Source organism: Berghia stephanieae, chromosome 6 (assembly GCF_034508935.2).
Source record: "Berghia stephanieae isolate SIO BIC M18660-M18661 chromosome 6, UCSD_Bste_1.3, whole genome shotgun sequence".
NCBI lineage: Eukaryota > Metazoa > Mollusca > Gastropoda > Nudibranchia > Aeolidiidae > Berghia > Berghia stephanieae.
Window position 1 is genome coordinate 14,292,211 of NC_088365.1, and position 25,000 is coordinate 14,317,210.

Sequence of the window (25,000 nt, forward strand, 5' to 3'; positions counted from 1 at the left end):
TCTTTAGAAAAACATGTTCTACAACACACTGTTCATTTTCTTAATTTTTTATGATGTACAACAGAAATTTAGATAAGAAAAATGTTGGTTGTATCGTAACGAATGTGACGATTTGCATGCAGTTGGTAAGGAAAAGGTTAAATCTCTCCTTACCACCCATAGGAAAATCGTCACATTCGTTACGATACAACCGACAATTTTCTCATTCTGATTTCTCTTGTACATCACAAAATTTAAAGAAATTATTTGATTACAGCTGTAGATACTACACACTGTGCCGTAGAACTCACTTGTTACTTTAGTTTGAGTAATAAAAGTCTATTCTCGCGTTGGATTGAAGTGAATTTTCAGGGAAAATTCTAAAAATAGCTAGAAAGGAGAGAGTTAAGATACGATGGGTGACATGGTGACATAGAATTATAAGATTTATTTTTAAAAATAAAGGATAAGATAAGAATTGTTCTCCTTACCCTAACGTGGTCATTCAGATTGTTGGGGTCACGGTTGATGAGGTCAATTTCTTCAGAAGACATGGTAGTGGGTGTTTAGAAATTTCAACGTTTAGTCCAAAGGGTGAAAAGAAATGATACACAAGTGTGAATTTTAATGTTCACAACGTAACCGTGATGATGGCTCTGCAACTGCCTGGCAAGAAATGACGAGAAATTGCAACTGTTGGCTGTTTTTCTAACGTCTCTCTTGGATACCAGGTAGTTTCGCAAACAGCAGCTATTGTTAAAATCAACAATACATAGTATGTTATACAAATATATATATATATATATATATATATATATATATATATATATATATGTGTGTGTGTGTGTGTGTTCTCAAGTGTTAACAGTATTTGTTTTTAAATTTTAATTCAGCCAGGAACAGGCTTTAAGTTTGAGAAGAGTGTCAAAATTACTCCCAACCCACCCACCCCCTCCCCTATCCTCCCATCCCCCTCTTTACATAACAACTCTCTGAAGCATTGCAGGCACAAAAGCGATAATTACTTGTTTAAAGTTTAAATTTTAGATTCACTGCAACAATGGAGAGGTGGGGAGAGAGGTCTCAGGCTATGATAGGTGTGTGTGTGTGTGTGTGTGTGTGTGTGTGTGTGTGTGAGGGGGGGGGGGTAAATTTGACGACAGTGTGGTGAGAATTATTGGTTATCAGAGACAGGATTGGCGGGGGGGGGGGGGGGGGGGGGGGGGGTATTTAATGAGTCGCACAGATAATCAGAGATCGTCTGTTCATATCGATTTGTTTGACATTTCTATTGGTTTCGCTTTGTCGCTTGATTGGTTTGACAATATCAAAGACGATAATTGAATTAATCGTAGGATTTTGTGTTTTATGTTAGACACTCGCCTTAGTATTAAAAAAAAACAGAAACAAAAAAACTTGAAGTTTTATATAGCGCAATATCCACTAAATGTGCTCAAAGCTCTTTACAAGGTGTCCCTAGTCAACAGCAACATTTAACATGTAGAACGAAACATGACGCCTGTCAGACGATATTACGATGTTGTTTTTTTCGGACAGAGACAAAGCTGTGAATGACTAGGTATTCATTTTACACCTGAGTACGGTGAGAGAATGTTGATAAAGGGTCTTTTCCAAGGACCTAACTATGCGCCCAGCGAGGCTCGAACCCAGGACCTTCCGATCCGAAAGCGAGTGTCAGACCACAAGACCACATAACCCTACAATTGTAAGTCCCGTGTTCGAGTCCAAGTCATAGCGGCGCAAAATTGAGTCAATCAGCAGACAAGGCTCTTTACTTACATTCATTTTCTCATCAAACTTAGGTGTAAGATGGGTACCTCGCCGGTAACAACGTTGTCTCAATTGACAAAAAAATGTATTATCGCCGAACACAAGAAACTTGTGATATGCCAGCATGAAGAAAGTTTTAAGCGCACTAATTTAGCATGATGAACCAATGGATATGCGCTATATAATAGAAGTGAAAGTGATTTTCAAAAACGTGAGTGGATCAGGCACGTATGTTGATAATAACAAGAAATGACTGGCGCTGATATGATCTAAATGTGTTGTGCGGCTATGTGGTCTAGTGGTATGACACTCGCTTTCGGATCGGAAGGTCCTGGGTTCGTACTTCGCTCGCCGCATAGTTGAGTCCTTGGAAAAGACTCTTTACTCACATTCTCTCACCGTACTCGGGTGTAAAATGTGTACCTGGCTGTTAACAGCGTTGTCTCTGTCGGAAAAACTGTAATATCGCCTATCGTCATGTCTCGTTCTTCATGTTACGTGTTGCTGTTGGTCAAGGACCCTTTGTAAAGCGCATTGAGCACATTTAGTGGATATTGCGCTATATAAAAGCTCTAGTTTTTTTGTTTTTTGTTTTAGTTGCAAGCGCCGTAAAAGCCCCGGTTCTCCTGTCTGGCATATGTTGTCCAGGATTCACTGCCATACAGTAGGCTACTGAGTACTGAGTAATAATAATAATAATTATATTATTATTATTATATTATTATTATTATTATTATTATTATTATTATTATTATTATTATTATTATTATTATTATTATTATAATATTAATAATAATAATAATAATAATAATAATAATAATAATAGTAATACTAATAATAATATTAATAATTATACTAATAATGATATATAATATATTATATTATTATTATTATTATATATTATATTATTATTATTATTATTATTATTATTATTATTATTATTATTATTATTATTATTATTATTATTAGTGACTTACTTTGGCCTTTAGTCCTCTAATTTTCTCTGTCCTGTGCCATCACTTCCAACACCTCTCCATGTCTGTCCAGAACACTGGATGTCTGCTTCTACATCTTTTCTCCGGGTGATCTTTGGTCAGTCCTCCACTGAGGGTCCTCCACTTTTATCTGTCCTGGCCCATCACTTCCCGACCTCCATCTATGTCTAGAACGCCGGCTGTCTGCTTCTACATCTCTTCTCCTTGTGCTCTTTGGATAGCCCATCAATGAAGGTCCTCCGTTTGTCTGTGTCCTGGCCCATCACTTCCCGACCTATCAATATCTGTCCAGAACGCAGAGTGCTTCGACATCTCGTCTCCAGGTGGTCTTTGGTCAGCCCTTCACTGACGATCCTCCACTTTGTTTCTGTCAATGTGCCATCACTTCCAGACCTCTCGATGTATGTCCAGAACACCGAGTGTCTGCTTCTACATTTCTTCTGCAGGTGCTCTTTGGTCAGCCCTTCATTCCTTTGCCCTGTGGATTCCAGATCAAGACATTTTCCTCTTTACGGCACGAGATAAATGATCAAAAAATAAATGCAGTTGTCTTTGGATTATAAAAATTTCAACTTGGTTGGTCTTGAGAGTCAAATCTGCAACAGTCTGAAAAAAAAAACCAACGTAATTAAAATTTTGGCCAGAAAACTCATCCTTCTCTTATTTTGACAAAAACGCTCAACCTGGGACTTCTCGAAGTTCCATGGTTTGAGAGTTTTTGCCAAGTCGAGTGTCATTTTAATCGATCGATATTTGAAGGACGAGTTTTTCTGGACTAAATTTTAAACACTTTTTTCTTTGTTTTTCAGATTGCGGTAAAAATGGTCAGATGTATTTTCATTTATTTATGTTTACGAATCAATTCCAGAAAAGTGATTCAAAGGTTCAAATTAATTTCTGTTGATGCTCGTTGGAGCTGACAAGTTCAATCAAATTAATTGCGTTTGTAACCGGAGATCGAACCATTGTATTATATTATGGCCCAGTCAGATGCCGAGTTGCCAGTTTGGTGATTTTAGTGCCAACTTCCAAACACTTGGGGGTTTTTCAGCATCATGTGGAATCATCTAGTGCCATGGAAGGAGGTAGGAAGTAACAGAACAAAAACAAAAGTACTAAGAGTGCGGCTATGTCGTCTACTGGTATGACACTTGCTTTTGGATCGGACGGTCCAGGGTTCGAGCCTCGCTCGGTGCATAGTTGAGTCCTTCGTGAAGGCTCTTTACTCACATTCACAGTACTGAGGTGTACAATGAGAACCTGGAGGTTAACAGCGTTGTCTCTGTCGGAAAAAAATTGCACTTTAGCCTAACAGGCGTCATGTCCCGTTCTACACGTTGCATGTTGCTGTTGATGAGGGACCATTTGTAAAACGCTTTGATCACGTTTAGTGGATATTGCGCTGTATAAAAGATCAAGATTTTACCAGATATGAAACAGACTTTAAGTATTTATGCCCTCATCTGTTTATTTTTTTGTTTGTTTCTTCGGCTTTGTTTTCCTTTTCCTTTTCTTTTTTCTTTTTTTTTTTCTTTTTTTTTCCTGCTTTTAAGATAAAGTTTACTCACCTTAACTCCTAAGGAAGTGAGCGTCCCCTCCCTCCCCCTCCTCCTTCTCCTCCTCCTAATCCCACTTCCCTATATCTGTTTCGGGTATTCACATTTTAGTCCTTTTAGGCAGACCTGCCTGGTATTTCGAAAAAATCGTAGAAAAACGAATTTTTTGGCTCCAGCTACAGAACTGCGTACAACTCTTTGACTCAATAAATCTTGTTGAAAAAGAAAGTTTTGTTCCTCAGAACATATTATATTCAGGACTTTGGAGCATTTTTTGGACCATGCTGATGGCAAATTATCTATTTCTAAAGCTTTTTAAGGTGAATTTTTCTCTTTTATTCCCCCAGGAAACTACGCATTTTTGAACCATCAAGTTGACAGCTCTGTTTTAAGTCCAATCTAAGGAGAGAAATGTGGAAAGTAAACGTTCCACGAGGTGGCAGCAGCCTCTTATGGTTCTCACACCACCATGTTATGAGGATCGACCCAATCAGCAAAGTCCGGTCCGCATTCGTGCACCGTCGCGAACCCGCCTGGTAGCATCGTCACAACACACCGTTCAACTAGATGCTCTGCCTTTTCGGGTTCTTGCCCACATCGGTTACATGTTGGACAGGTGGAAAGTCCCCACTGATGAAGCGCACTTGCTGTTAGGCAGCTCCTCGACCGAAGCCGATTCGCAGCCACCCAGTGTCTCCTCTTACTGGTATCAAAGCCAGAGGTGGCGAAGTCGTAAGCGAAGACTCCACGATGCAGCTATGTGGTCTAGTAAACACTTCCCTTCGGAAGGTCCTGGGTTCCTGTCCCGCTCTGATCGAGGAAGCACCTTCTAATGGTGCTTACACTATTATGTTATGATGATCGACCCAATCAGCAAATTCTTCACCGCACTCGTGCACCGTAGCAAACCCACCCGGAAGCTTCATCACAACACACCGTTCAACTAGATGTTCTGTGGTTTCGGGTTCCATCCCATATCGGGTACTTGTTGGACAGGTGGAAAGTCCCCACTGATGAAGCGATTTTGCCGTGAGGCAGGTCCACGGCCGAAGCCGATTCGCTACCACCCAGTGTCTCCTCTTACTGGTAGAGAAGCCTGGCAACTTCTCACCTAGTTTAGAGGAGTGTATGTCCCCGCCCCTCGAGGGATTGAATTCGTCCAAACCGACTTCCATCTCGTATATGCATCTCTGTTTGTAGTCAGGGAAGCTGCGCACAAGGGTTGCCGGGACTTATTTCGGCTCGAAACGGGGACACCGTCCATTATGCAATTCAGAGGGGTATCCCCATTCCCTCTCTCTTTGATCTTATTGAGCCAGTTTTCTGTAATCGTCTCCCTCCGGACATCGGAGGGCTGGATCGCTGCCATTATCGGGTCCCATTCTCTAGGCGTTATTGCCAGCGTTCCCGACACTATGTGCATTGACTTGCGAAGTTTAACAATTACCTTCTCAACGTTCCTGCTTTTACCCTACACTGGAGCACAATACACCGCGGTGGAATAGAGTAGTGACAAAGCGGACGTTCTCGGGAGCGCTTGGCTAGCGCCCCAAGTCGATCCCGCCAGCTTCCTCAGAAGACTGTTGCGTTTCTCTATCTTTTGGGCAACTCCTTCGAGATGAACCCGATAGTTAAGGCTGCGGTCTAACGTCACCCTTAAATATTTTGGATGTGGCTCATATGGGAGTAGCTGGTCCCCGACGAGGACGTTCAGTTTACGGGTGTTCCAGCCACTGATCGAGGTATAGTTGAATCCTTGGAAAAGGCTCTTTACTCACATTTTCTAATCGTATTTGAGCACGTTTTGTGGATATTGTGCTATATAAAAAAACTCTATTTTTTAAATGATCCCATTCTTCTTCCTTGAAAGAGAGTCCAGATAACCAAGTTGGAAGGCCAATCGTTTCACTAAACAAAGGGAATTATACCGAATCTGAGAACTACCCAGTCTTTTCTGTTCCCCACCCACCTCTCCAGCTCCACTCGTGAGTGATTGGGTAGCTGAGTTTGTCAATCCGACGGAAAGTATTTGTGACCATACGTCTCAAAACGGTATTATGCTGGGATGGACTAGGTACTCGAAACTGAATTTATTTATACAGCAATGACAATTGGGATTAATTTCTCTACGTTGTTTTTTTTTCCTTGGGCAAGATTATTAACCCCCGCTTTTCTCACGTTGGGCAACATGGGCGACTCCTTGTGATATCAGACATCGTGTATTCCTTCTGCCGTTGTTTTAAAGAACACAGTACGTGCTATTTGGTTAACATTGTATATACTGTGTTTTTAAAAACGACGGCAGCCTTCATAGAATGCCTAAGCGACGATATCTAATGATGCCGTGGTGGAAGGGCATCATTTCGTTTAAGCCTGAGACTGTATCCCATGCCCCTTTAAGATATTTTTATCTCTTCACCAAAGTCAACTCCCAATTTGTCATTCTCCTATGCGTCTCTTGGGGGCGAAGTGGCTGAGTAGCTAAGGCATTGCACTGTGACACGGAGGGCCCCGGTTTCGAGCCCCGCTTCAGGCACGCTCGGTTTTTTTCCCCTTGGGCAAGATTCTTAACCCCGAATTTGCTCACTTGGACAACCAACATAGGTGATTCCTGTTGACATCAGACATCATGTTTGATGTGTTATCTATATTCTATCATGGACTGCCTAAGCGACGATATCTTATGCATGATGACGTGGCGGAAGGGCATAATTTCCTTTAAGTCTGAGACTGTATTGCAACCCCTTTCATATATCTTTTTTTTAATGAGCTTTTATATAGCGCAATATCCCCTAAATGTGCTCAAAGCGCTTTACAATGGGTCCCTGACCAACAGCAACACGTAACATGTAGAACGAGACGTGACGCCCGTTAAGCGATAATACAATTTTTCAGGACAGAGACAACGCTGTTAATAAATGGCATTTATATGTAGAAATCACAAAAAAAATAAATGTTAACGGCCAGGTACTCATTTTACACCTGAGTACGGTGAGAAAATGTGAGTAAAGAGCCTTCTCCAAGGACTCAACTATGCCCCGAGCGAGGCTCGAACCCAGGACTTTCCGATCCGAAAGCGAGTGTCATACCACAAGACCACATAGCCGCACACATCTTTATCTCTTCACCAAAGTCAACTCCTCCACATTTTTCATTCCCCCATGTGTCTCAAAACGATAAAGATCTGAAAAAGTGTGTATGAAACAGTACCAGACAAAACAGAGAGAAATATAGATAGAATGAAGTTGACGTCACTCAGTTCTTTCTTATTGTTATTTACCATCCATTTTTATGAGTAATTCTCACTAAATTGTATCAATTAGACTATAAACGTTCAAGGTTACACATAGTTTTGTGTGTTGGTCTGTTATACTTCTGGATGGCAATGTTGTGAGCTTCTTAGGCGAATCATTTGTCTTCAGTGTTTCTTTGATAAAGGGGAAACCCGAAACTCATCGTGTTTTGGTGAAAATGGGGAAACCCGAAACAGTCGTCTTTAGTGTTTGAATCATTGTGTTTTGTTGATAAAGGGGAAACCCGAAACTCATCGTGTTTTGGTGAAAAAGGGGAAATCCGAAACAGTCGTCTTTAATGTTTGATTTATCGTGTTTTCTTGACAAAGGGGGAATCCATAACGTACACACATTATCTGTTTTTGCTGATCAAATCAAAGCTTTCATTCCTTTTTCTATTGCCATTTACAATGAGAACTATTCCCTCTGGATTACTTCTTTCAACTTTTTCAAGGGACACTTTGTATCTTTCTTATACTGCAAAAATAACACCAAAAAAACCACCTCCAGCCAAAACTAGAACATTTATATAGCGCAATATCCACTAAACGTGCTCAAAATGCTTTATAATCAATTGGTCCCTAGCCAACTACAACACTTAACGTGGAAGACGAGACATGACGCCTGTTAGGCGAGATTACATTTTATTTTTTTTTGATAGAGACAATCCTGTGAACGACCAAGTACTCATTTTACACATGAGTACGGTGAGGAACGAGACTTTTCCAAGGAGTCAACTATGCGCCGCTCAGAGCAGGCTCAAACCAATGATCTTCCGATCCGAAGGAAAGGGTCACATCACAAGACCACATAGCGCACACAAGACGAGATTACCTTATTTTATCTTGTTACTTTTCGCTTCACTCCATCATAATACAAGTTTTACACCCTGTGTTACATATTTTAAAAGGATGAATGAAACACCACAGATGGATGAGATAATGTGGTAGTGGCGTAGTATCCTGTTTTGTTGATAAAGGGGAAACCCGAAACGTTCATTTGATCTGTTTTTGTAATTAAATTGAAGCTTACAATCATATTCACGTTATTATTTATTTCTTCGAGCTTCGAGCGGCAACATTTATATTACATATTTTAAAAGAAAAAGTATATTTGAAAAAAGTGTAGACTCATTACGCCCATAGAACCGGAGTTAATCCCGGTTTCTATAGCGTGAAACCGGCTATAGCATTCGTTTGCTACCCTTCGGATAAGACGCTCGTCTATCGCAAAGTACTTTACGCCAGATCTAACAGACCCAGCTACTCAATCAATGCTGGGTGGACAGGGAGAAGGGGTGGGGGGATGGGGGGATGGGGGGATGGGGGGATGGGGGGGGGGAGGGGAGTGTCCGCAAAAATCTCGACTGCACCCCTTGCAGATGAAACGAGTGCTCTACAAACTGAGCTATCGGGACCCGCTACACCATGATTTGGAAAAGGAGGTGAAAGAAAAAGAAAAATTAGACTAGAATGTTCAATTTAGTGAACGGACACAGGAAATAGAGGTTTCGGGTTCATCCTTTATCAACGTGTTTAAGTCAATATATATTTTTTAAAGTTGAGATTTTATATAGCGCAATATCTGCTAAACGTGCTCAAAGCGCTTTACAGAAGGTCCCTGACCAACAGCAACACGTGACATAAAGAACGAAACATGACGACTGTTAGGTGATGATACAATTTTTTGTCCGACAGAGCCAACGCTGTTAACGAACAGGTACTCATTTTATACCTGAGTACGGTGAGAGAATGTGAGTAAAGAGTCTTTTCCAATGACTCAACTATTTGCCTAGCGAGGCTCGAACACAGGACCTTCCGATCCGAAAGCTAGTGTCATACCACTAGACCACATAGCCCCACGTGAAATAGATTCCTCAGAAGATCTTCTTTGTCTAAGATCCATGTTAGAAAAAAATATTTAAAACCATAGCTTTTATATAGGACCAAGTGGCCGAGTAGTTGATTGGTATTGCACTGTGACCCGGAAGTTCAGAGGGTTCGAGCCCCGCTTCAGGCACTTTCCTTGGGCAAGATTATTAACCCCCAATTTGCTCACTTGGACAACATGGGTGATTCCTGTTGACATCAGACATCTTGTTTGATGAATTATCTATATTCTTTCGTGGAATGCCTAGGTAACAATATTATCTTATGATGTTGTGGCGGAGGGGCATAATTTTTTTATTTTTTTTATTTAGAGCAATATCAACTAACCAGACCTGCCTTCTTGAAATAAGAAAAGTTCGTATTTTTCAGGGGAAATAAAACAGTAGGCATAATAATCGTCTTTAAAATTCACCAAAATCTTTCCATGATAAGTGAAAATTATGCATTTGACTCCTTTATAGGCTAGCTCTGGCACCAGAAATTCGTTTTCAAGACGTTTTATTGAATTAAAACTCGTTAAAAAGTTCTCAAAATGGAGCTGGAAATTCGTAATTCTACAGAATTTTCAATGTAGTTTGCAGGTCTGCACTAAACAGAGCTCTTTACAGTGAATTCCCTCGTCAACTGCAACGCTTAACATGTAAGACAATTGTGACGCTTCGCCTCAAAACGGTATTAAGTCGGGTTGGTTAAGATGTTTAAAATTGAATTTATAGCCAGAAATATCAGACTTGTGTTGAATTTGTATGTTTTATTGATGAGAATGGATACCGTATTTTAGGGTGCTGATGTCAACAATTAATATTTTTGACCAATTTGAACATCAAATTCACCTTTTCAGCATCTGGTTCGTTCCGACATAATACCGTTTTCAGACGATGGGTCACATTATATTTTCCGCTCAGAGACAAGGCTGTTAATGGCCAGGTATTCATTTTACACCCGAATACGGTGAGACAATGTGAGTAAAGAGTCATTTCCTAAGACACAAATTAAATATGCACCCACCGCTCAAAGCGGAACTCGAAATTAGGACATTCTGATCCGAAGGCAAGGGGTCATAGGACATAGACCACATAGCCGAACAGAAGGTCGTGCAAGTTGGAGGGGATCTCAAAAATAGAATAGAAGAGGTGACTGAGGCGTCCCATTTGAATGACTAGGAGGCCAAAGGCGCGAGGCGGTGAAGTTCAACATAATAGACAACGAAGAGGAAACTGCAGACGAATGCTAGTCGAGAGGTTGGAGTTGGTAAAACAAATTATATTCGCCTCTCAACCCACATTCGTCCTTAATTTCTTTTCATTGTATATTTGGCTGACAACGGGGAAACCCGAAACGTCCATGTCATTTATCTATATGAATGATATTAAAACGTCAACTCTACTTTTTCTTTACTTTTTAAAAAACTCCTTCTTGTTCAAAGAAGCAGCAATTGAAGTTTGATTGAAAAATAAATTAAAACGAGGAAGCAAATTTAAAAACCCGACAGAAATTTATTGTTGATTAATACATCACAATAGGTAAGGCTGGAAAAACGTTGATTTAACACAATTTGGGGATATAGTCATCCCACTGTATATTTGATATCAAATATATATATATATATATTTATTAAATATATACGTATATCATCCCCCTGGCATATCACAATAGATCTGTGAATACAAATTAATATAAATCAACTTTTAAATGGCTGACAATCAGAAGATATTTAAAAGAAAAAAAAGAGAAGAGAAAGGCAAGAGAGATGAAATCAAATTATTGAAGACCACTCGACAATCAGACTCTTGTATTCTCAATCAAATTATATTGACGATATATCATTATAAGTAATTGTCAATTGACTGGTGATTTTTGACAGATTAGAGCTTTTATACCGTATACACTTTCGTTACAATCCTTGCAGTTTCGTTGCTTGTGTGTATTATTTGTTTGTCTGTCACGTGACAGTATTTGAAATATTATCTATACTTAGATGATAGCAGGGAACTAGAAAACGATTTCTGTGTTGGTGAAGTGACGTTGAAATCCAGGTCATAATATTATTAGTATCAAATGTAGGTGTGTTCCTCCAAACACGATGCTAGCACATTGTGTTGTTTATATTTAGATGTGTGTATAGGCTTTGATTTGGTGGAATATCAAAATTATAACTGATGAAGTCTTTTCTCGATGGTACAAAGATCTTTTATAATGTTCCCAAGAAGCGCAACGAAAAACTGGCGTTGGTAAGGCTATGAGCTCTAGCCCTTTTTGAAGGCGTTGAATAGATTTCCACAACCTTCGCAGCACGGATCCAGACAACAGTGGACACACATTCCGTACAATTTCTGAAGACATCCGCAGTTGAGCTCGCAAATCTTGAAGCAGGGGGTGATGTACCAGATGTGAACAAAGGCGATTTCGGCGAACTCGCAGCCCCACTCGGCGGCGATACAGATTCCACAGCAGAGGGTGGCGATCATGTAGCAGAGGTTCTTCCAGCAGTTGAAGCATTTGTAGGAGTTGGACCAGACACAGTCCATGGAGTGGATGCCCTCGGGTTCAGCGAGGATATCCTCGAAGGTGACCTGGAGTTGGCAAGAGGAAAAGTAAATGAATAAATATTTGCTGATATTTTTTGGTTATTCATGTTAGATAGAGAAAGCAAAACGGAGAGAGAGAGAGAGAGAGAGAGAGAGAGAGAGAGAGTGAAAGAGAGAGTGAGAGAGAAAGAATATAATACAGTATTTATTTTGGCAAAGGATACAATTCAACTGACTGTTGATTACTTCCCGAAATTTGACAGACTGCCTTGACGTTGGATTTGGATCTGGGGTATTCTAAGTCCGTACCCAAATTAAGAAAGTTTTCCTTAATATATATTGGAAAGTTTATACACCCCCCCCCATCCGCTTCACCCCTGCTCTCTTGCACGATTTGACAACAATCTATAGTTTGGTTGATAGTATACTGTATCCATGAATAGATAACGTAAAGACTGAAATGTGTTGCCGAAGTACTAGCCGTATTGGATGCAATAGTAGTATTTCTTGTTGTTGCTGCGGTTGTTGTTGTATTAGTGGTAGTAGTAGTAGTAGTAGTAGTAGTAGTAGTAGTAGTAGTAGTAGTAGTAGTAGTAAGTAGTAGTAGTGGTAGTAGTAGTAGTAGTAGTAGTAGTAGTAGTAGTAGTAGTAGTAGTAGTAGTAGTAGTAGTTAGTAGTAGTAGTAGTAGGATTAGGAGTAGTAGTAGTAGTAGTAGTAGTAGTAGTAGTAGGTAGTAGTAGTAGTAGTAGTAGTAGTAGTAGTAGTAGTAGTAGAGTATAGTTTGTAGTAGTAGTAGTAGTATGTAGTAGTTAGTAGTAGTAGTAGTAGTAGTAGTAGTAGTAGTAGTAGTAGTAGTAGTAGTAGTAGTATGTATAGTAGTGTAGTATAGTAGTAGTAGTGTAGTAGTAGTAGTAGTAGTAGTAAGTAGTAGTAGTAGTAGTAGTAGTAGTAGTAGTAGTAGTAGTAGTAGTAGTAGTAGTAGTAGTAGTACTAGTAGTAGTAGTAGTAGTAGTAGTAGTAGTAGTGTATAGTGCAGTATAGTAGTAGTAGAGATAATAATACAGAATGAGGTGTAGGAAAGTGCCAGAAGACAACAGAGAATACAAACTTCGCGGCGGCGATGGGGGCTCGAACCCGCAACTCCACCTGGCCAAGGAGATCTTGACTCTACCGTATGAGCTGTCCACGAAACCACGATATACCTGGCCAGGCGGAGTTGTCGTACCAGTAAGGTCGCGGGTTCAAGCCACCATCGCCGCCACGAAATTGTTTATTCTCTGTTGTCTTCTGGCACTTTCCTGTTCACTTCATTTCTTGTTATTATCAACATAAGTAATAGTATTACTACTACTACTACCACCACCACCACCACTACTACTACTACTACTACTACTACTACTACTACTACTACTACTACTACTACTACTACTACTACTGCTGCTATCACCACCACTACTACTACTACTACTACTACTACTACTACTACTACTACTACTACTACTACTACTACTATTCCACTTTATGCTCAAACTTAGGAACTTCCGATCCAACAGCGAAAGCCATACCACTTGACTACATAGCCACATAAACATTTTAAAAATCTGTCAAAATGTGGAGAATTGTCTATTCTTTAAAACCATGACAATAACAGTATTCCTATAAACTGTGGTATTTTGTGGAACGACGTGTACATTTTTGCAGGTCTGTCAACCGGACACATTTACGGGGCTCGTTTTAACATTTTTTATAATGGACAATTTGTGCGTTGGTTTGAGAGTACTTCCATCACCTCAACGAGACCATAGAACATTTGGGTTATCTGGCCTGCAAATAAGTTCACATCGGTGTGGAACATTTCCCAAGAGGGCTCCACATTATACATTCTATTTGTTGCATCCGGGCTATCACGACATTATACCGATTTCAACGTTTAATCAATCACATTTTAACGTAAATTAGATAAATTATAATGAGAACTACTCACCTTGAGATGGTCATTGATGTTGTTGGGATCACGGTTGACAAGATCGATCTCAGCCATTTTGCCTGATTAGTTGTTAAGTTCTGTTAAGTTCGAAAGCACAAAAATCACCCGACTGGTCTCCACAAAAGTCTCCAAGCCTTCTACTCCAACGGTCAGTCCTGTCCGGAGATCAAGAATAAAGACCCGTATGTAGAATAGGATTTAATCCCCCAGTATCATGGATACACCCCGGCGGTGCCAATGTATTACAACTACTCTGGTAGCCCCTGGATACGGTAAACTGGAACTGACCATTGGTCAACTTAGTTCGGCTGAGTGACTACAGTCCTTCAACCCATTGTTTTCCCATGACCATTTGGAACGCTGTAATTTGAATACAACATTCTTGAGCGATACTGGCGATCTTTTGAAGATCGTCCCGAGCCGATTCCGGGATCTTTGACAAAACATGTCTGCCAGTATAATACAGTACATACTTATACCCTCACACACACACTCACACACACACACACACACACACACACACACACTCACATCCCCTTCCCCCAAATATTAGATCGCTTTGTCTTAATTACCTCTAACCCCTGTTCGATTTTGGCTGGCCAATTCTCTTTGACTTTGTATCGACCCCGGACAATCGAAAGTGGGAATGAACGTATGAATGAATGAGTGACCAGTGAATCATCAGTGAACCAGTGACCAGTGGTCAAGCATAATACTAGGTAGTGAAATCTGGATATATATATATATATATATATATATATATATATATATATATATATATATATATATATAGCAGCGGTCGAGTGGTTAAGGCTTTGTACTGTGGCCCAGAAGGTCCCGAGTTCGAGCCCTGCTGCAGGCACTTTGGGTTTTTTCCTTGAGCAAGATTATTAACCTCCAGTTTGATTCTTTGGACAACATGGGTGATTCCTGTTGACATCAGACATCTTTGATGAGTTATCTATATTCCTTTATAAAAATACCTAGGCGATGATATCTTATGATATGTTGGCGGAAAGGTATAATTTATTATATATATATATATATATATATATATATATATATATATATATATATATAATTTTAATATTTACCACAATGTTGGAGTCAGTCAACACTGTGGTAAATATTAAAATAATAATTCGCTCCATTGCTACATGTCGACACTATCCGTACCATATTTGTATCAACTACGATTATATATATATATATATATATATATATATATATATATATATATATATATATATATATATATATATCATAAGTGTCTGTATGTGTATAAGCAACGCCCCAAAACAGTATCACATCAGGGCGACACAGTTGCCAAAAGGGAATTTTAACGTATTTGAGTGTTTCCTGTATTGGGAGATGTGGCGAGGAGGTGTCTGAAGTCTTGATCAAGCTAGTTGTAGTTGAAAGGCAACAGACATGTTGTTTGAAATGGGCGACATCTGTAGAATAAAATAAATAAGATATAAGATATAAGCATTGATATAAGCATTTGGTGTAGTGGTATGAAACTCGCTTTCGGATCTGAAGGTCATGGGTTCGAGCCTTGGGTCCTTGGAAAAGACTCTTTACTTACATTCTCTAACCGTAATCTAGGTGTAAAATGAGTACCTGGCCGTATACAACGTTGTCTCTGTCCGAAAAAAATTGCAACATCGCCTAACAGGCGTAATGTTCAGTCCTAAATGTTAAATGTTGCTGTTGGCCAGGGACCCCTTGTAAAGAGCTTTGAGCACATTTAGTGGATAATGCGCTATATAAAAGCTCAATAAAAGCTCAATTGTCAAGAATTTGCCTTACTCGGGGCTCCTCATATAGGGCAGCATTAACCGTTCGAATACCTTGAGCAAGTCACATGCCCAAGATCAAAATTTCGGCGCTGCACTGCGGATGCCGCCTGGGTTATTCCAGTCTTCCCTTGGAATAGACCCTAGAGACAAATTTCCCTTATGGGAATAATAATTAGATTGTTTTAAAAATGTATACTTTTGAAAAGAGTATAATCTTAAATGTTCAGTTCCTGGTCATGTTAATTCAGACGTTATATACCCACCAACACTCATAAATATATATATATATATATATATATATATATATATATATATATATATATATATATATATATACCAGTTTGACAAGGCGAGTGATAAATTATACAATTCTATAGGACACCAAAATTATGCCCGTATGATAATTTACGATTCTTTCATCTCTTTGTATTTATTAAACGAGTTATTTTTATCTTTCCCAATGACACAACGAGCTTGCGAGTATGTGTTATTGTACGATAAAAATATGACTAGTTTCATAAATACAAAGAAATGAAAGAATACGTTTATTCCACCCCTCCAAGTAAGATTATTAGATATTTTGTAACCAAATTTTATGGTATGAGTACTTCTATTCACCATAATTTGTATCTTTCTCCTTCTGCTTGAATGATGAATGTCAATTTGACCCAAAACTAAAAACGTTGGATTTGTATTCATGCGCACAAAAAAAGATTATTTATAATTATCTACCAATCAGCTGTCTTTTACACCTAATTTCACACCAATAAAATGTGCGAAAATATTCTGAAATCGTTGAATAGATTTTTTATTCAACGCGTTCAAAGCATTATTTAACGATTACTAAGAAATGACAGGGTTTTCCAAAGAGAGGGCTGGAATTATACCTTTATGAGGTGATTACTTTCACTTGTCCATGTTTGACCAACGGTCACGATCATTGACAAAAGGAGGACTTGTCATGACAAGCGATAATCATTGAACCGTGACGGTTCCAGAAAAGAAAAGCGATCGGCCGGCGATTTGCCGGTTTTAAATCTTATTAGGAATGCAGTATTGTAAGTGTTCGACGAGCGGCCCTTCAGAGCCATTCGACCATGGAGCAGGAGTTTATTCCGGTTTCTATAGCGTGAAACCGATAATAGCAATCGCGTGCTATCCTTTGGATAGGAAGATAGTCTATCGTAACGTACTTTCCCTCCAAATCTAAACATACTCGGTACCCATTCGTTGCCGGGTGAACAAGGAGGGGGAGGCGGGAGGGGGGGGGGGGGGCTCAGAAAAAGAAATATCGACTGCCCTTGTAATCGATCTCGGTCCCTTCACGTGTGAAGCGAATGCTCTACCAAATGAACTATCGGTCCTAAGTGTTCAATGATACCTGTAAATTGATGCTTTGTGATTGGCTAAAATACTCACAATATTTGGCCAGCCGGATATAACAACTTGAAAACAGAAATTGAAGTGAGTAGAATAATACCCGAAGACAATAGAGAATAAATAGATTGATGCGATTGGGGGCTCGAACCCACGACCTTCCTGATACGACAACTCCCTCTAGCCCTGAGAGGGACGCTATGTAGTCGACGTCGTTCATACCGAGGCACGTTATTGCCAGACAGGTACTCATTTTACACCTGAGTTCGGTGAGAGAATGTGAGTAAAAGCCTTTTCCAAGGACTCAATTATTCGCCGGTCAGAGCAGGACTCCAACCCTGGACCTTCCAATCCGAAGGCGAGCGTCATACCAATAGACCACATAGCCAAACTTACTTGCTTTTGATTCCGAAATTTTCTCTGCTGATAACCCTGAAGGCTCTGTTTATATGTCTGACCTAAATCTACCTGACACTCTCATTGCCATATCTTATCTCTGGTATCTTGTATCCCTGAACAACTGGCCTAAGGAGACAATCTGGTGGGTTTATGTCAACTGTGAGCAAGGCTATGTAGTCTAAGTAGTCCCCCAGAGCCATTAGGCTCATGGAGCCGGAGTTTATCCCGGTTCTATAGTGTGAAACGGACCACAGTAATTGCTTGCAATTCCTTGGATAGTATTATTATTATTATTATTACTATTATTATTATTATTATTATTATTATTATTATTATTATTATTATTTATTATTATTATTATTATTTTTATTATTATTATTATTATTATTATTATTATTATTATTATTATTATTATTATTATTATCATCATCATCATCATTAGTAGTAGTAGTAGTAGTAGTAGTAGTAGTAGTAGTAGTAGTAGTAGTAGTAGTAGTAGTAGTAGTAGTAGTAGTAGTAGTAGTAGTCATTGTTATGTTGCTGTAACCATTAGTCCGTGTTATTTCCTAGCCTGATTGTCCAATAAATCTATGCAATACTTACAGACGTGACTTATCAAAGGGAGGTAACACTAACACTCCAGGGACAACGACAAGCAGAGTTACGTGTCTTGATTGTCACAGACACACAATGCAGAGATCTGCCTGTCACCGACAAATCACGTTTCATTAATTTTTTTTCCGTTTTTGGTCAGAAAACTTTTAAAGTTAAATCTGTGTATATTAAGATGACGACAGAGTTGTCAAAATTTGTCAAACCTAAGACTTCTAATATGGGCTGGTTGGTTGTGAGACTTTTGGATAAGTATGAGGTTTACTCAATTTTCGACATGTGATTTTAACGTTTTCTGACCAAAATAAAAAGGCGATTTGGCATTTTATGGTCCATAGATCGAATGGAATATGGAGAAAATCTGCCGTACTCTGGAAAAAACCCATATTTAAAAATTTGGCCAGAAACTCGTCCTTCATATATCGATCGATTTAAATAACCCCGTCTTGGCAAATACTCCAGGTTTGAGAGATTTTTGCCAAGATGAGGGTCGTTTAAATTGAAAATTGAAATTGAATTAAAATTTGAAGGACAAATTTTCTGGCCAATCTTTTAAATATGGGTTTGTTATTGCACCACGGCTTGGGTGTGATTGTGTCTATCTTTGATTGTTCTGGTTGTAGTTGGAATGTCCGAATGTCCATTTTGGAATGTAAGGGAGTGACGAGAGAGAGATAGAGAGATAGAGAGAGATAGAGAGATAGAGAGAGAGACATACATAGAGAGAGAGATAGAGAGAGAGACATACACAGAGAGACATACAGAGAGAGAGACATACAGAGAGAGAGACATGCAGAGAGATAGAGAGAGAGAGATATACAGAGAGAGAGACAGAGAGAGAGAGACATACAGAGAGAGAGACATACAGAGAGAGATAGAGAGAGATAGAGAGAGAGAGACATACAGAGAGAGAGGCATACAGAGAGAGAGATATACAGACATACAGAGAGAGAGACATACAGAGAGAGAGAGAGACATACAGAGAGAGAGAGAGAGAGAGATAGATAGAGAGATAGAGAGACATACAGAGAGAGAGACATTCAGAGAGAGAGAGAGACATACAGAGAGAGAGAGACATACACACAGAGAGAGACATACAGAGAGAGATAGAGAGAGAGATAGAGAGAGAGACATACAGAGAGAGACATACAGAGAGATAGAGAGAAGAGAGGGAGAGAGAGAGAGAGAGAGAGAGAGAGAGGGAGGGAGTATTAGACAAAATGTGGACATAGTAACATCCTGCTCTCATAGTGAATTTCACACAGAAACTAAAAACACAAACAACAACAACAACAAAAAAGAACCCCCCCCCCCCAAAAAAAAAAGGCCAAACGTCTTAACTGCGGCATTTATATAGGGCAATATTAATTAACTAAACGTGCCCAAGCACTTTACAAAAGGTCCTTCTAATCCAAGACAACAGCAAACACTTAGCATAATATTGTAACATAAGACATTACACTCGTAAAGAAATGTTACATTTTTTTATCACCAGATAAAAGTCGTTTAATGGCCAGGTACTCATTTTACACTTGAGTACCGTGAGAAACTCAACTTTTAGCCACTTAGACCGAGTTGGACTCGAACCCAGGACCTACGGGTCCGACGGCGATGAGACCACAGAGCCCCACAGTTTGTGCTTTGCTCCCAGAGTGATTTTCATACACTCAACTTTTAGAAAACTTTGACCGCATTGGACTCGAACCCAGGACCTACTGGTCTGACTGCCACGTCGAGTGTAACACCATAAGATCCCAAAGCCCGACAGTTTGTGGTGTGATCCCATAGTGATTTTCATACACTCAACTCTGATACCATTTTTTAGCGAGTTGGACTCGAACCCAGGACCTACGGGTCTGACTGCCACGACGACTGTCACACCACATGACAACAAAGCCCCACAGTCTTTCCTGTGCTCCCATAGTGATTTTCATACACACAAAAAAACAAAGGCCAAACCAAAATCAATAACAGAAATCTGACTTCTTCTGAAAAACAAAACAAAACGCATTTTCAAAATTTTGGCCATAAAACTCATCCTTCAAATATCGATCGATTTAAATGACCCTCGTCTTGTCAAAAACTCTTAAACCTGGGACTTTCTTGACGTCATAGGTCTGAGATATTTTCGACAAGATGAGAATCATTTTAATCGATCAATATTTGAAGGACGAGTTTTCTGACCAAAATTATAAATGCGTTTTTTTTTATTTTTACAAAATGGTCAAATCATGATTACTGCAAATAGTCAGGGACATACACAAAAAAAAAACGGTCAAATCTTTTACCTGTGTCCAACCACACCTGATTAGCCAGGGGTCATCGGAGTTTGGGGGTGTGGCCAATTAGGTCTAGAGTGACCAATGGTCAAGCTACATTTTAAGTGGTCAGATCTCACAATAGTACAACACGAGTAAATCTTGGCCAGGGAATTAACACACACACACACACACACACACACACACACACACACACACACAGAGGAAGCCTAATTGAACAATAGGTCTTATCTGAAAAACTGAAAAATTTTGACCATATTTTTTGTATAGTCAAAGATTCGGAACTTTATCTCCGGAAATGTCATTTTATAAAGTACAAGTTGACTGTTCGGTGCCCGGTTAGGTTCTAATGCTCCTATAACAAACATTATTGCTTGATGAACAGGTACTCATTTACACCTGGATTAAGTGTATGATTGTATGTGTGTTAACTGTGGGGGGATTTTGTGAGTGAAGAGCCAGGAACTTCCAATCCGAAAGTGAGTGTCATAACGCAAGACCATATAGCCGCACAATTGAATATCAACTTATTTATATATATTTATATATATATATATATATATATATATATATATATATATATATATATATATAACGTATATATATATATATATATATATATATATATATACATATATATATATACGTATATATATATATAATATATATATATATACATATATATATATATACATATATATATATAATGAGCCTCATCTTGTCAGAAAAAGTCAAACCTGAGACTTCCTAGAACTTTTCAGCTTTGAGAGTTTTTTACGAGAATTGGGTCATTTGAATCGACAGACAGGCCATTCCTGGCCAAACTTGAAATACTGTGTTTTTTCAGAATAGCGTCGCAAAGTGGACATGGTTAGAACAAACAACTGACCATGGTCCACTAGTGAAACGTTACGGTTTAGGTACTTAGTAAGGCTTAGTGGGGGAGTCGGGGAAAGAGGTAAGGGGGGGGGGGTGAGTTGGAAATGGGGTAGGGGTGGTTACTAATGGTCAAGACAATAAACAATAGGGGCTACCAAGACAGAGAAAATCACCATTGGAGACCACATGGCAAGGTCAAGATATATAAAGACTGACCACAGCTAATCTGGTCAGCTTTTGCAGAATTTCGTCAGTGCCAGCAGCAGGCAAGCTCCTTTCCCTTCGGATAATTTCCACCTTCCACAAACACACAAAAATCCAAAATGGCCGAGGTCGATCTTGTCAACCGTGATCCCAACAACATCAATGACCATCTCAAGGTGAGATAATCTACTAAACCAATTCATCCATTTTCATCACGAATTATGTCCCTTTGTAATAGTTTCATCGATTTATGAAATTTTGAAGATGGGACCTCCATTCTTAAGTGCGTCTGTAAAGTGGAGTTATATATATATATATATATATATCACAGCATAATACAAAGATCCCGTGAGATATTTTTCTTATGAATTATACCGGAAAACGGTCTATGCAACAGTGCCAGACAAATCAGAAAGAAATATACAAATATACAAAAAAAACACAAAAAAAACAACGCCCCCCCCCCCACCAAAATATCAGCCTACCTTGTCTGGGGATCAAACCTGAGGAGACTTTTTTGGTGGATTTCATTTTCTTGTAATTTTCATTCTGGGAGAAATTCCGTAAGCTCCTCGTGGTAACATCTCTTTCAATTCGTATTTTCACAATTGATCTTTTGTCAGGCGTTTATTTATTCAATTTGTCAATCAATATATAGTAACATTTTAAAAACTATAGAACAAATCTCGTTAGATTAGTGAAAGTTTAGAATTTCGTAACATTGTTTTGGTTCTCCGCCGCCATTTTGTCGTTGAAGTATTGAAAGGTAATGCAAAGCAGTCCTAAGATTGTTTTTTTTTAAATTAGGGTTAGCTCGAGGTCAGAAGATATTTTTTTTTTATTAGGATTAGCTGTATGTCTCAGTAAAGGTCCTGGGATGTTTGTTTTTCCTTTTAGGGTTAGTCAAAGGTACAAGGTTTTATTTTTTCTTATGTTTAGTTAAAGGAGTACTTGAGTTGTTTCCCTTAGCAAAAGGAGCTTATGGGTGGCCTCCCTTCATTCTATTTTTCTACCTCCCACCAGTGCCTGCAGTCTAACTTGTCACTCAGAATTATGCCGGAATTTAAACCCACAAATTCTGTCTTTTAATCCAAAATCTACAAACTTGTGATTAGCTCTCGGTTACTAATTTGCCGATGGATGACTTTTTAAAAAAATATTTGGTCCAAGGAGATCCAGCATTGACTGGTGAGCATACGCCATCATCACTCCAGTGGGACAAGGGTTCAATCCCTATTTATTTTAATGTCTTAAAATATTTTAAACCATAAATTTATGATTATTATTTTCTTTTTCCATGGTTATCTTTGTAAATATGTAACATATATGTAACATAGTTCTCTGAAACGGTGTGAATGTGGACTCTTAGATACCATTGGGAAAAAATGGGAAATTGATATACATGATAGGAAATTGATTTGATAATAAAGGTGTTGTTAAATCACGATTTTATTTAGATGGGTGAAAGAACAAAATAATGATATTATACAATATACTTTCTGGTGGTCATGAAATCATGATATCCAAGAAGTTTTTTATTGTAAACAAGTCAAGATAACTTGACTGTGGTCAATAATTGAATAGGTGGAATTGATAATATGTCTTTGATACCAGAATCTTGGATAAAAAAATTGACAAATCGTCATAGGCGGTTATGGATATTTTAGGAGTGTTTGTACATATTAAGGCGTCTAACAGGGGAATGGTACTATATGACATTGAAATGTGACTCTATTTGACCTTCACTGTATTAGTTATTGTTGTAGTCAAATGGCTATTGAGAGACGTTTATAATAGGATAGTGAATGGGATAACCTGAAAATGTCTTACCCAAGAACACAGTGCGGGTCCGGACTCTCGTTCCTTTTTAGAGATATATCTAAAAGACAAAAACTACCCTTGGATAAATAAAAGAAATACTGAAATGTTGGAATTGTTGATTGAAATACGAAGTTGGTCTCTTTGAAGAGTTATCGAACTTATTTTACAAAATGCTTTTTAAAAAAAAATATCGCAGAATGCAAATTGAGAAACTAAATTCAAAACATATAGATAAATAAATAAATAGATAAATAGATCAGCATATATATATATATAAACAATGAAATACATTTGTGGATGTTTGAGTTCAGGTATTGAAAACGTGGACTTAATGACAGTTTAATTGTATAAAAAGTTTGGTAACGACACTATTTGTTTTTTTTTCTTCAAAATCAGCGATGAATTATCATTCTTTATGAATTGATTATTGATGACAAAATCAACGCAATGGTTTGAGATTGGTTTAAATTTTATACTGATGGCGCCAGACTGTAGAGTGTTTAAAAGACGTTTGTGGCATCGCTTATGAGTTCATTTGGAATAGGATAACATAATAGGGGGGGGGCGATTTAGGTAAATTGTCTTTAGTAAAGTTGATATTGGAAATTCAGTGTAGATATAAGTGAGGTATTTTATAGCATGCAGTTTTACGAAACGTGTCTTGTTTTGGAAGTGGAAATGCTGGCATTGCACAATAGAAACCCTTTCAATTCTATATTGCTGTTCACCCCATGTGCCAAGTACCATAAAACAATAAATACTATCTGATAAGGACACACTTTGCTGTCTGTATGTGCGTGTGTATATATGTGTGTATTAGTGTGAGCTTGTGTGTATGTTCATAACAACTTTAGAAATAGGGGGGGGGGTGATTAAATTAAAGCTATAAATACTGTATATGTCAAGGAGAAACTGTGTAGTTTATATGTGTGTATAAGTGTGTATTTGTGTGTATGTTCATAACAACTATAGAAAGAAGAAGTGGGGGGGGGGGGAGAGTGAGTAGATACTTAATGGATCGTATTTCACTCAACTTTTTGCGATACCAGGTGATATGTCAAAGTGATTTGACCAGATGAGTGAGTGCGGTCAACTTGTACAGGTTGATACCACACAAAGTATTTTAAAATATTTCTGGTTTCCAAAAAAGCAGAATTATCTCCACCTTTTGTGTTCAGTCGATGTAAAAGACAATCACAACAAAGTTCCTCATCATCAAAAAGATTGTACAGTTCCGTTGCTGGCCATTCTTTCTATGAAGGGATATAGATTGATGCCAGCAACCATTACCCATATTGTCCAATTACATGAGTCGGGAGTGAACAATCTTGCCCAAGGAAATAAGTGTCTGAAGGGTGACTTAAACCTACGTGATTAAAATACAATGACAAATAATCTTTATCACCTTGACCTGAAAACACATCATAAACCATTTATAATTCAGCATTACACATGCCATACACATGAGATGGCATGCATTGCAAAAGGTAACACAGAAGTTAACTGCGGTACTTTGGAGATCCCAGGTTTGAGAGTTTTTACCAAGATGAGGATTGTTTAATTGGATCGATAATTGAAGGCCGAGTTTTCTGGCCAACCTTTCAAATA

The 25,000-nt window shown here is 38.6% G+C and overlaps 3 protein-coding genes across 3 annotated transcripts in view; 1 reads left to right on the forward strand and 2 right to left on the reverse strand.

Annotated features, from left to right (window-relative positions):
* Positions 1-661, reverse strand: part of LOC144974527 (caveolin-1-like) — a 7,698-nt gene extending 7,037 nt beyond the window's left edge. The window contains exon 1 of the mRNA XM_078917468.1: positions 471-661. Coding sequence (XP_078773594.1) covers positions 471-533 — 63 coding nt within the window. The 5' untranslated portion in view covers positions 534-661. The remainder of the gene's footprint in view (positions 1-470) is intronic.
* Positions 662-10,979: 10,318 nt separating this feature from the next.
* LOC144974529 (caveolin-1-like) lies at positions 10,980-14,206 on the reverse strand. Its single transcript, XM_078917469.1, has 2 exons — positions 14,017-14,206; positions 10,980-12,076 (listed from the first exon to the last, which is right to left on the reverse strand). Exons 1-2 carry the CDS (start codon positions 14,071-14,073, stop codon positions 11,750-11,752), a joined length of 384 nt encoding a protein of 127 aa, XP_078773595.1. The 5' UTR covers positions 14,074-14,206; the 3' UTR covers positions 10,980-11,749.
* A 7,363-nt stretch (positions 14,207-21,569) lies between these two features.
* The window catches only part of LOC144974530 (caveolin-1-like), a 4,524-nt gene continuing 1,093 nt past the window's right edge, over positions 21,570-25,000 (forward strand). The window contains exon 1 of the mRNA XM_078917470.1: positions 21,570-21,747. Coding sequence (XP_078773596.1) covers positions 21,691-21,747 — 57 coding nt within the window. The 5' untranslated portion in view covers positions 21,570-21,690. The remainder of the gene's footprint in view (positions 21,748-25,000) is intronic.

What these genes read in the sequence shown, in the direction of transcription:
- LOC144974529 (XM_078917469.1), bottom strand. Translation starts at nt 14,073, where the DNA reads ATGGCTGAGATCGATCTTGTCAACCGTGATCCCAACAACATCAATGAC. An exon ending in ACATCAATGACCATCTCAAG is followed by an intron (nt 12,077 to 14,016) that starts GTGAGTAGTTCT and finishes TGCCAACTCCAG; the next exon opens with GTCACCTTCGAGGATATCCT.